General features: G+C 39.4%; 1 protein-coding gene across 9 annotated transcripts in view; it reads left to right on the top strand.

Moving 5' to 3' along the window:
• The window catches only part of Dock7 (dedicator of cytokinesis 7), a 186940-nt gene that overhangs the window by 125161 nt on the left and 48132 nt on the right, over window positions 1-13647 (top strand). For all 9 annotated transcript variants that reach the window (XM_036180182.1, XM_036180187.1, XM_036180185.1 and 6 more), the window contains 4 exons: window positions 1459-1629; window positions 4390-4529; window positions 10255-10424; window positions 12050-12204. In XM_036180182.1, coding sequence (XP_036036075.1) covers window positions 1459-1629; window positions 4390-4529; window positions 10255-10424; window positions 12050-12204 — 636 coding nt within the window. The remainder of the gene's footprint in view (window positions 1-1458; window positions 1630-4389; window positions 4530-10254; window positions 10425-12049; window positions 12205-13647) is intronic.

Raw genomic sequence — 13647 nt, 5'->3', positions numbered from 1 at the left:
GAGTTACAAGTATGAGCCACTATGCCTGCTTTGGAGTGGTCTTCAAAGTAAACAGTTTGTTGTTATTGCTGTTATTTAATTCTAACCGTTAGTTTGGACTCATGGTCAGATGTTTACTGAAGTTCAAAATGTCATGTATTGCCTTGCCACTAGTAAGCTGCAAACACCCTAGACCTTGTCCACAGGCAGCAAGTTACGTTTTTTTTAAATGTTATCAACTGATTATTAATGTTACCTTTTGGGAAATACTGAATCTTATCTCTGAATTAGCTGCTCTAAACAGTGCAGTGACTCCAGCCTTATTTTTAACGAAATCCTTAAAAATACAATGTCTGGGTTCCATCTCAGAAGTTAAGAAGTTTGAATCCTCATGGGGTTTAGGATTAAAACTTAGGAAGCCCTTCCTAGCTGGCCATGGGTTATTTTGGAGAACTGTTGGTCAGTAATTCTAGGGTGCTGGAGAGGTAGTTCAGTGGTTGAGACTACTGACTGCCCTTCCTGAGGACCTGGATTTAATTCTCAACACCCATAGGGCAGTTCACAGCAGTCTATAACCCCAGTTCGAAGGGATCCAACGGTCTCTTCTGACTTATGTGGGTACCAGACATATACCTGGTACAGAGATGTAAATAGAGGTGATACACTCATCTGAATGAAATAAAATAATTTTTTAAACAATTCTATTTTGCAGTATACTCTTTAAAATTTTGAAGACCAGTCCAATTGGATATTTTTATTTCTTATCTTTTATGATCATAGAAATTACCTATGCATGGGCACTGACTGAGAGATATTCACAAAACACTATTCTTTCCCCCCAAAATTTAAATTTTATTATATCAGAATTTATTTTGAGCCAGGCATTGTGGCACATCTTTAGTTCCAGCACTCAGGAGGCAGAGGCAGGCATATCTCTGTGAGTTTGAGGCCACATTGGTCTCTGTAGTAGGTTCCAGGACAGCCAAAGCTATGTAATGAGACCCTGTCTAAAAAAAAAAAAAAAAAGACAACAAAAACCCTTATTCTGGCTTAATGACCTCCTGCACTTGTCAAATGTTGAGGTTGACTCAAAAGGTACTATACCTATTAAATCAGCTTACAGTATGCCTCCCCAGGTAGCCTGTGATATAGTTGGGGAAGGTGGACAATTATAAATGCATTAAACAGAAATGTTAAAAAGAAGTCTTTCTTTGAAGTATGTTTTTCCCTCATAAAGTACATTTTTGAGAAGTGGAAATATTAATGCAATATTGACAGTAAAATAATGTGACTAAGTTAGTCAAGTGGACTTATACTGTAGATCTTGTAGTTCTACACTTGAACCATTTGCCATAATTTTGGGAGAAAGTATGTTGTCATATAAACCACAGAGACTCAAACTGCTGTTACTGGCATTATTACTGTGGGAGGAAAAAAATATATCAGTTGGTGTTCTCCTATTTATGCAACCCTTCCAAGGTGTCATCAAAGCTCTATTCACTGCCAAATCCAAGTGTCCTGGTGTCCCTGAGGTTGGACTTTCTGCGAATCATCTGTAGCCATGAGCACTATGTTACATTAAATTTACCGTGCAGCTTGCTCACCCCACCTGCATCTCCGTCACCTTCTGTTTCTTCTGCCACATCCCAGGTATGCAAAATGTGAGGGCATACATATGTTTATACTTATAAAAAAGGATTCAAAACAATGGGGGAAAATCATAATGTGTCATTTGATGATTAGTTAGGTAATAGGCTCACTTTTGGGTTGTCTTAGTTAGGTTGACTACTGCTGTGAAGAGACACCATGACCATGGCAACTCCTATAAAGAAATCATTTAATTGGGGCTGGTTTACAGTTCGGAGGTTTAGTTCATTATCATCATGGTGTGAAGCATGGCATTGCACAGGCAGATGTGCTAGAAAAAGAGCAGAGTTCTACATCCAGATTGGCAGGCAGCAGGAAGAGTATGCCACACTGGGCCTGGCTTGAGCACCTCAGAACTCACAGCCCACCCCTTAGTGACACACTTCCTCCAACAAGGCCACACCTCCTAATAGTGCCACTCCCTGTGAACCTAGGGGCCATTTTTATTCAAACCACCACAGGAGTGCTTTATAAGTATTAGCCCATCGAATTCCAAGAACAGTTCTAGGGGGGTTGTTTTGTTATTATCCATATTGGATAGCTCCAAACCAGAAACACAGAAAAGAAGAAATGGTCGAAGCAGGCTTTGAACCAAAGCTTTATTCCAGAGTCCAAGTTTTTAAGCATGACGTACAGTACATCTTTACAGATAATATGCATATGTAAGCTCACCCAAATAAACTCACTTATTTTGATGTTTTCCCAAATTGAGTTTTCTTGAAGCAGATATAGAAACCAAGTTTGGGGTAAATTCCTGTGAAATGGCTATTTAAATTTATATTCTATCTATATATTATATTTATAAATACCTTGAGGCAGGGAAAGGAGTCACACTTAAGTGACATTCTGCCAGGCTCGGCCTGGCTTGCTTACAGGAACTTAATGTACATTTAAAGTTGAAGTAGATACCATTTAACTTTCACAACTAACAGTTTCTTTGAAGATGAAAGAGATTAAGATTTTATAGTTGCAGTGTCAAGCCAAGATTTTCCTATTCCCTAATAAAATGTACATGTTATATTCTTCATGAGTTGGACAAGCTGTTTGCATAGCACATAATGTCTGACGTCAGAGTTGATCTTATACATTCCCTAATCCTGTTACGGTGGTTTGGAATGCTCAGGTGCCATTCCCTAGGCTGGGTTGATCTGACATGTTTGTTAAAAAAGAAAAAAAAAAAGAAAATTAGACCTCACATATATAAACTGGAATATTAGAGAGCCACCCACAGCTTTTCATTTCTTTTCAGTATGTCTCCTGAATCAACCTACTTCACCTTCCTGCCTTCCTAATGGATACATGTAGCCCTTTGTATTTTCCTGTCTTCTTCCAAAGTTGTGGATAAATAGACATATTAGTCATAGGTACCTGTAGACAGGTTTTTCTTTGGGCTGCTAGCTCACTAAAATGACATGGAGATTTATTATTTATTATGAAAGCCGAGGCAATAGCTTAGGCTTATTTCTAACTCTTATAACTTAAGTTAACCCATATCTTTTAATCTACACTCTTTTACGTGGCTCGATTACCTTTACTTTGTAATGCCCATGCTGCTTGCTCTGTCTGTGTCTCCTGGCATCTCTGCCCTCCTTCTACCCAGTGTCTTCTGTGCCTGGAAATCCTGCCTAGCTATTGGCCGTTCAGCTTTTTATTATCCAATCAGAGTGACACATCTTCACGGTATACAAAAAGATTATTACACAACAGGTACCTTTCCTAAAACCTCTTTACTACATGGCATTTACCTCTGGAATTCTCGTAGCATTTCCTGAATTATCTTGTTCACTTTTTTGTTTAACTGTAATTTTCAGATTTTAGAGACATTTCCCCTGTGGGACGGGGAGAAAGTATTCTTTATACTTGGAGTTTTCTCTACAAAAGAGGAAGTCTATTGCTGTATAAGCTCTGTGTGTAGGGGGGGTATGCATGTATACACACATATATACATAGACATACCTCCCTCCCCATATATACACATATGCACACACACACACATACATATACATGGGTATCCCTGAATATTGAATGTGCCTTGAAAGGATATAAACTGGTTCAGGACTGTAATTTCTGAAGACTTGGTGAAGAAACCACTAGATGGTAGTAATTCCAAAGACAGTGGACCGTCTTAAGTAGCTTAAGTGATATTTGAAGTTTCTCTGGAAACTAAGTGCCATCCATGGTTATGGACATTTCTCTTGTACTTTAGGGTGAAGGTGTTTCCAACATTGGGGTTCACTTCCACTTCTTCCCTTCAGAAGGTCATTGACATAGGAGATGATTAAGAATAAAAGATGAGGCAAATGGGAAATTTCAATATGAGAAAAGCAAAAGTAAACTTTCTGTTAATTAACTTTAGTAATAAAATGTATTTTGTTGTTTGAAATGCTGAGACTGTAGGGTCTTAAGTTCGAGGCCCAGAATAGCAAACCCTGTTTCCTATCTAAAAACAAATAAATTCACGAGTTGAACAAGCTGCTTTCCTAAGCATTTTCTGTCTGAAGTCAGAGTTCATCTTATGCACTCATGAATCCTCTTCCTAAGGTCTGTAATCCCCAAGTAGAACTCCCCAGGCTCGGTCAGTCTTCTGTGTTTGGTAACAAAAATGAGAAAATGTCGCCATAGTCTCTCACACCTAAGGTTACCCTCTGTGAACTCTGCATAACTTTTTTCTGGCATGATAAGGTCGCATTTCCTTCGTTGCAATGCCCCAGCTGTAGGATGTTTGTTGCCCGGCTGTCAACAGTTCTGCCTTACTCCCAACAGAGTTCGGGATTTTCCACAAGTGTGCAGGACCAGAAGATCGCAAACATGTTTGAGCTGTCCTTGCCTTTCCGCCAGCAGCATTACCTGGCGGGCCTCGTGCTCACGGAGCTGGCGCTCATCTTAGACCCGGATGCTGAAGGGTGAGTACGCCCGCTTCACCTTGGAGACTCGCAGTTTCGTTGTGGACAGTGGGACAGATCTTGCTAAGATTTTAATACTATTTCTACCTCTTTTTTTCCCGCTTCTTTATTCTCTAAGTCCACATACTTGTTATTTCTATAGTCATTACTTTGAAGAATGGTGTTTAGATTTTATTTAATCACCTCTGAATTTGAGGTTTATCTACATTGATAGTAGGTCATCGATGATCAGTAGCATTTTTTAGTAGTACAAGAAACAATTGTGTATATATTAGTATATGGACTATTTCTTAAAATAACAGTAGGCAGTTTTTAGTTAAGCAAAAATAGGCTAGCTTTCTTTAGTTTTCCTGGTGAGAAAAATTTATAATTTGCCATCCTATTGTGTAGCATTTTATCTTAAAACTTACTGTATCCTTTTTAAGTATTTCTGCTGGTGAACACTATTAGACCTGACACCTCTGCTAGCCTTCTAAGGACACTGCATTGATGCGCTCATCCCCACACACAGTCACACACGCATAAACTAACTAAAGGAGGGAATATTTGGAAACCAACACTGTATAATCATGATTCATTTGAGGAAAAAAACATTTTTTTTTTTTGATGTTCTGATCATCTTAAGTTTATCCTGAAGTTACCTGTCCTACAAGAAGCCCAGGGAACAAAAACATACAACCTTAAATAAGTTTTCAGTGGATATTTAATCTGCTTAAGAGATGAAAGAAAAACTAGATTCATAGAGTTCTTAACTATTACACCACGGACATAGTTGATACTGAATAGATTTTAAAATTTATTTCAATTTTAATTTAAATTTAAAATTTTCAAAGGCCAGACTGACTACAAATGAAAGATTTGTATTTTTAAAATAAGGAGAATCTACATGTAGAATATATTTTAAAGAATTGATTTTCACCAGAACTGTGGGGTCTGAAGGGATGTTCTGTAGGCCGCATGTTGAGTAGGGTTTGTGTAGTCTGTCCAGAGAGGAATGTCTGAGTGGCCGAGACTCCACCATGCCTGCCATTCAGTCCTGTCTGCAGGCACTTACATTCGACAGAAAAGTACAATGTCATTAGAAGGTAGTGATAAAGGTGCCCACTTTTGAGGAGAGAAGATACTCTACAGTATCCCAAACATTCTAGCTTTCCTTAATAACTCAGGACTTTGAGTTAAAAACATGTGTTTAAAAACGTTTCCAGTGTTTTCATTTGGACAGGATGGCTTCAGTCATAAGAAATTGAAAATTCTTATGCAAACTGACTTTGTTAAAGGAAATATATTTATTCATATTTGGAAGAAAAGAGTTTCTTTGTGTAATTCAGTCTTCAACTCATTGATTTCATCATATTTCCCCTTGGTTCCCACCAAGTTAGGGTTAAATACTGTCTTTGTTCACGGCTTGCAGGAGAGAGGGCGAATGAATGCCTTTTCCCATGCAAGTGTAAATCTTGCTGATTATCCTTATGGAGTCAGTCCCCAAAGTTGTGCAGGTTGCTGGATGGGTTTGGTCAGTTCTACTCACATGTGACCTTACACCAGGCGAGGATTGTTGGCCACAGCACACAAGATGAGGATATTATAACCAACTCTAAATCAGCTGTGTCGCTAAGCAGTGTTCGGTACTGTCAGGCTTTCTCCATTGAGGAATACTATGAGCTAATTAGAGGTTGTTGCTTTACAGATTCCAACATGCCAGCTGGCCATTTGAAGTGACAGGGCTAGAATTTAGCTAGAATCTGATACTGAAGTTGGAGACAGACAACTTCTTCTGAGCCATAGGGGAACATAGTTTTCATTGAATTAGGATGGATGATGGGGAAATGCATGCTGTCTAGATTTCAGTAATGTCTCATAGAAAGGATAGGCAATTCCTACAGTGATATTCCTTTCCACAACAATAATCAATTCTATTAAAATGGGTTTTATATGTAATAATATGAGGCTTATGAAGGAATTTGTTACCGACTCCCTCCTTCTTCTTGGACAGATTTCCGTTGAGTCCCATGAGTAATGACCGTGCTCACTGTCACCTTTCTTTGCTTATTCAGACATTGTAGCCTGTGTGCTATGTACTAGAAGAGTGCATTGGCTTGTAGCTTTAGCTTTATTCTAGTTTGTTTCCTTCTTTCCCTTTTCTTCCTGTGCCCACTCCATTCATAAAGTCTGCAGCTCTCCAAAATAGACCCCAAGTTCAGTCACTTCTTTCCAGCCCTGCTTCTACTGGAGCTAAGTATATTTCCTTATTACATCTCTAAAATCATGTTGACACAATGGCTTAAATATTCTTTTTGAAGTGGAGTAAGGTTATGCTGTGACCTTGCTTAAAACTACCCTCTCTCTTTCCCTATAAGTTAAATATGACTAAGAATAAAACCCAGACTTTTAGTAATCATTCTCAAAGCCCTGCCTTGCTATTGTCTGTTTCTTAAATGTGACAAGTTCGTTCATACATTTGGGCCTTGACACTTGCATTTTTCTCTGCCCAAAGCAGTACTTGAATGGTCTAGGATCACATAACCATTTCCTGCTTGTAGTTTCTGAGGCCTTCTCACAAAACAGGATATTCCTGTTGAGGCTCTCATTGCCCACTAAATTATAGCCCTGTTCCCCTTGCCACAGTCATTCTTAGCCACACAGCTCTGTTTTCTCTTCTGTAAAGAGCTTCCTTGAGATTTAGCATGCGCTAAATATTGGCACATTAGAATATGAGCTAGAGAGCTGACAGACATCTGTGTTTCCTGCTCAGTGTTTTTTCCTAGAGCTTTAGAGTTTGTTTGAGACTCAGCTCATCTAAGATAAACCATCCAACCTTTTAGCTTGAATGTGACAAGTTCATTTCTACCTCGGGCCTTAGCAATTGAATTTTAGAACAATGATTGAATGACCCTAAGATGGCCATATACCTTTGTTACATTCTTACAGGTGTAGATAGAGGTACTGGGAAGGATATATTGCCCCAGATCCTTAAGGGGAGTGCTTGTCCTTTGACTTCATCTGCTAGCTAAGTACTCAGAATCATTCCTTGATTAGCAATAATGTTCTATAATTAGCTAAATATGTGCTTATTATGAACTTCCCATATAGCTAGAAAGTGGGCCGTGAAACAGTCTAATAGAGACACAGATTCTCTTGTCTTCTAAAGAGCAGTTGTTCTAGCTTTCTGTTGCTGTGAGGAAACGCCATGATCAAAAGCAACTTGGAAACTTATATGTACAGATCACCGTCCATCATGGAAGGACAGGAGCTCAAAGAAGGAATTGGGAGGCAGGAGCTAATCCATCTTAATTCAGACAGCAAGAATGGGGTAGGAGCTGGGGCAGTAGCTCAGAGGGAACATGCTTGTGTGGTGTGCATGAAACTAGGTTCAGTCATCAGTACTGACTATTGGATAATTATACATTTAATACTCTAATGTGATTGAGTAATAAAATACATGAAAAGGCTTCATGAAAAGAGTTTAGACAGGTTGGAGTCTGGGTGTGGCAGCTACTGAGAGGGTAGGAGTTCCTGTCCAGGCACGAGAATCATTATGGCTCAGCCGCTGAGCCTGGGAACCCCCAACTGTGCTCGTTCTAATGAAATGCAGCGGGACACACACAGGAAGAGATAAAGTAGGAGAGGAGCTTGTTGGGAAGAAAGTACTTATTGCCGTATGTATCAAAGTTGTGAAAGAATGAGGAAAATTCAAGAGTCAGCATTGAGATTGACTTCTTAGGGAGTTTGTGAGGAATGGGAGTTGTTAGGAAAAGTATCATGCGGACCAGGAATGAGAACTGAAACGTGCCTGTGAATGAATGTGGTCTTGACAGTATTTGAATGTATACTTTATGAGTAAACCTATAATGAAAAGTAAGATGTGCTTTCAAAATAGAAAGGCTTGCTTAAAACAAGGGAAGAATTTGGTCAGGATGGTCACTGAAAGTGTTGAAGGGAGATGGGATTCACTGACAACATGGGGAGAGCACTTTCTAGGAGAAATAAAACTTTTTCTGAGACAAAAACAAAACAAACAAAACTAAACAAACACTGTTTTATGTTTGGGGGCTGGAGAGATGGCTCATCAGTTAAGAGCATTTCCCGCTCTTGAAGAGGGTCTGAAATTGGTTCCTAGCACCTGTGCTGTATGGCTCACAACCACCTGTAACTCCATCGCCAGGGGATCTTATGCCCCCTGCTGGCCTTCATGCCCACCCTCCACACATCACATTTACACATAAATTTAAAAAACCAAAGATGATGATGAAAAGAAATAAAATTGTTTTTGAAGAGATGAGCATATCTAAAAGATGTGGCCAGAACACATCCAGAGCAGCTCTTCTTCGCCAAGACAGCACTTGAGTGGAGGAGTTCTCCTCTGAGGGCAAGAGCTGAGGCTGCTGCCTTCTTCAGGTGAAGGGCCAGTTGGAGCCAGAGTGGATGTGCTCTAATCGGAATGGTCTGTGTAGTCCAAGTCTGTGGAGAGAACAAACGTGTGTGTGTGTGTGTGTGTGTGTGTGTGTGTGTGTGTGTGTGTGTGAAGAGGACATTAACCTTTAATAGAGTACCTGAGGCACGCTGCAGGGATTAGCATCTAGAAAAAGCAGAAGGGCCTGAATGAGACGAGTGAGCAAAAAAGTGCAGTTAAAAATAGAGATGGCTAAGGAGCCCCGACTGCCGATTATATAATCCATCAGATCGAGGATTTTCCTTCAGAAAAAAGAAGTAATGGGGAGGAAGAGATGGCTTGCTCATCCAGCAAAGAGGCTGCCATCAACACATAAGGATCTGAGTGTGGGTTCCCAGCACCCACAGAAAAAGCCGGGCAAAGCAGCAGGTGTCTAATTCCAGCACAGGGAAGGTGGAGACAGGAGAAGTCCTGCAGCTCACTGGCTAGCCAATCTTGCCAAATTGGTAATTTAAGAGTCAGTGAGAGACCTTGCCTTGAAAAAATGAATTGGAGAACAGTTAAGAATGAACAGTTAATGAATGGAGAACATGTTATATCTAACTCTGGTCTCCACACATCTGCATCTCATACCCACACTCGCTCATGCCTCATACCCAAACACATATGCCTTACACACGCACACAGAGTCATGCATATACCTGTGCCAAGTACACAAAGTAAAAATAGAGGAAGTAATACACTTTTGATAAATATGAAAAGATCTGATTTGTTGAAGTAAAAGTTAAAGCTACCTGAAATCTACTTCAGAATTGTTACTACATAGCCAGTGAGGTAGCTCAGCAGGTAGAGAGTGTGCTGTGCAAGTTGACGACCCGAGTTCAATCCCCAGCACCCGTGAAAAGGTGAAAGGAGAAAACTGACTCTATAACATTGTCCCCTGACCTCCACATATGCGCCATGGCACATGTGTGACTCCCTTTCATTACATAATAATAATACTTAAATTTTTGTTGAAATTTGTACTATGTGTACTCTTATGCTCCTTATCAGTCGGAAGCACTAATAAGGAGTTATCGCAGAGTTTGGTTTTATTCTTAAGTGAACTGATAAAGTGCTTCCTTTTCCCACAGTGTTCACCTTATACTATTTTCAAATTTATGTATTTTACTTACTTAAAGTGAGTATTTTATAGGAACACACAAAAATATAGCTGGCAAAGTTAAGAAATTAAGCAAGATTGATTCAGTGCCATTGCTTACTATTTGTTTTGAAGCTATTACTAATCTCTGTGACCTCATTGCTCCTCCTTCTTCATCTCTTCTTTTTAAATAGACTGTTTGGATTGCATAAGAAAGTCATCAATATGGTACACAACCTACTGTCCAGTCACGACTCTGACCCGAGGTACTCCGACCCCCAGATAAAGGCTCGGGTGGCTATGTTGTACCTTCCTCTGATTGGTATTATCATGGAAACTGTACCTCAGCTGTATGATTTTACAGGTACTTAGTATAATTAATGTACTTTTAAAGCTTGTCTAAAAGTTGTAGAAAATGTCTTTTAAGGTTAAACAAATATTAAAAAAATATACCCTGGAGTTAGAGGCTCAGTGGTTAATAGCACTGACTATTCCTACAGAGGACTTCAGTTGATTCCCAGTACTCACATGGTGGCTCACAACCAGTAACTCCTGTTCTAGGGGATCCAGTACCCTCTTCTGACCTCTGTAGGCACCAGGCACATAATGAGGTGCACATATACACATGTAGGCAAAACACCCATACATATAAAAAAAATAAAACAATTTAAAATTTATTTGTAAAATGTACTCCATAAAAATAAAATGTCAATAACCATGTCTAACTTTGTTGTTAAGAAACCTTTGAGTATTTGAGAAGATTCATTTTGAGATTCCCATAAGAAGATCTTAGGATTAATTTTAATTATGAGTTTATAGCAGTTATTATCTCTTAGGAAACACACCTTTTTTTGTAAGCATGTGTATCGTGCATCTTCAGAGAGAATTGTACTTGACGTCTACTGTCCTCACCACCAGCCTTATTCACAGAGATGAGTAACTGAAATTAACATTCACCTGCATATCAAGAATTGTGTGTATTCCAAGTTAGTGTGTTGAGACCATGCTGCTCCTTAAAAACTAGAACCTGCAAAGTTTCATTGGCTTGCTTTGACTATTTATAAGGTACTTACATGCCAGTTTAGAGTGTAACAATTTTAAACTAGCAATTAGCCTTATAAAGTACTTCCAGTTTAATTAAGCCAAAACCATCTCTCGGGCACCTGATGTTATTGGGAAATAACTCTTTGTAGGAGATTGGCAGAGTACCCTCCCAGGGTTTGGGTCACTGAAGGGTTTCCTGCCTGAAGGCAGGAATGTTCATGTCTTTGTAACCAGTTAGTTCAGGTTTCCACTAGAAAGTACTAAAATAGAAATAAGTTAATGTTTAAATACTTAAAAGGAACTTATTCTTGATGATAAAGATTGATAGTGTCTTGAAAACATGGATTTAAACTGCAAAAAAATTCGATTGCTACCATTTAAAAAAACTCAAGACAAGCTACATCGTCTAGAAATGTCACTAAAAAAAATTAAGAAAAAGTCACATATGTGATGAATGATGAAATATAATTGTCTTTTAAAAAACTGTTTTCTACCACAATATTTTTAAATTTATTATGAAAAGTTTAAGTTCATTTTAAAAATAGACACAGTATATACATGGTGGCACTCACTGTTAAGAGACATACAAATAATTATAAAATGCAGCATAAATTAGTTCTGGCACACACTGTAATGGCAGACACTATAATAACTGTATAGCTGTCTCCTATAACTGATAATGAGCTGTTTAAAGTGCTGGGATACTAATCGTCTCTGCCTCAGCAGTTCCTGTTTCTGAAAGCAGAACACAGTCTGAAGACACCTATTTCTCACCGTTACCGTATCGTGTTAGCAGCAAGGCTGCTAGTCACCACAGAGTATGAGTGGTTGAGTTTGGGAAGAGCAAAATCACACATGGGTTTTTTGCCTCTGGGTGTCCTAACCCACAAGTTAATGTTTAATAACTACTACTTGGCCTGAAGTGTCCTTCTCTTTCCCTTTCAGAAACACACAGTCAACGAGGAAGACCCATTTGTGTAGCCGCCGAGGACTATGATAGTGAGAGTGGAGGCATGATAAGCCAAACAGTTGCCATGGCAATTGCAGGGACGTCAGTCCCTCAGCTAACAAGGCCTGGCAGTTTCCTCCTCACTTCAACGGTAAAATGAACCTCTTTGAATATATACAAAGAGGTGTCTGTTGCTGAGATTATTGTATTAACCAATGCAGATGTATTCTGAGCTCTAGGAAAACATTAACAGAATATCGTATGCCATGTACCGAGCTGTTGGAAAACTTAACCTGGAGGCTCGTAGGATGCAGCCCTGTATTTTGCCATTCAGAACTTTGTAAAGTGACTTATTTGATGAAGCCCCTTTCCTTCATTTGTAAAACCCACTTTATCAGCCCTAAGAAATACTCTCAGACTAACATTAATCTTCCAATTTCATGCCTTTTAAATTTAGAGTCATCGGCGAAGATTTGTGCCTTTTTCTCCCTTAACAGGAGGCTATGGGAACAGAAGGAGGCAAACTCCCATGGAGCCAGTTCTCATTCTGAAAGCTTTCAATGACTTCCTTCAGAAAACACAGTAGTATATACAGACACTGCTGTGTTTGGCAACTGTTTTAATCACTTTATGTGTTCTAAGTATACTTATTTCAGTGTATAGTTTAATAGTTTTAGTTGTTTATAGAGCTGCGCAGCTTTCTCCACAAGATACTTTGGTAACATTTCCGTCTTTCCAAAAGGAGCCTGTGTCTGTCATCCCTTTATTTCTACAAACCCGAGCAAGACTGTAACTAATCTACTTTCCATTTGTGCAGACCTAAAGGTTCTGGCCATTTCATGTAAATGAAATTATGTGCTGCCTAACCTTTGTGTCCTTCCTATCACCACTCACTGTGTGTCTTTTTGAGATTTCTCTATTTATGCTCCAGCATGTATGAGTTCTTCTTTTCTTTTTTAAATTACCAAATATTGCAGCATTCTGTTGATACACACAAACTTTGTTTATCTGTGTTTTAGTTGATTAATATTTAGATAGTTACATTACATTTTTCATCTGTTAGGAAGAAAAAATGCCGTTGTGAACATTTTTGTGCAGGTCTTTCCAGTCTCTTGGGTAGGAACCTTGTAGTGAATTGCTGGGCATCCCTCATTTAACACTGTAAGAAGCTAAGCCCTTCTTAAATGGTGTGAGCACCCTTGTCAGTGCTTATTGGCACATCTGTTGCATGAACCCTAATTGGTCTTTATCATGGAGCCAGATAGTGGGGCAAATGCTGAAAGATCAGACAAGCAGAGCAGCCAGCCACTAGAAAACTTACCTCTAGCATTCCTCAGCCTGAAAAGGGGCTGAGCTCCTGTCTCCTCCCCGCCTTATATTCCTCTCTCTGCCCAGTCATATCACTTCCTGTCTCTATCTCCCTAGTGCTAGGATTAAAGGTGTGAAATCCCAAGTGCTAGGATCAAATGTGTGTGCCACCACTGCCTGACTCTGTTTCTCTTTAAGATTGATCTGTCTGTGTAGCCCAGAGTGGTCTGCTTCTGCCTCCCGAGTGCTGGGATTAAAGGTGTGTGCCACCAACTAGTGGCTTAGC

The sequence above is a fragment of the Onychomys torridus genome, chromosome 2 (genome assembly GCF_903995425.1).
Source record: "Onychomys torridus chromosome 2, mOncTor1.1, whole genome shotgun sequence".
Classification (NCBI taxonomy): domain Eukaryota; kingdom Metazoa; phylum Chordata; class Mammalia; order Rodentia; family Cricetidae; genus Onychomys; species Onychomys torridus.
This window is presented reverse-complemented; position numbering and strand designations above follow the sequence as displayed.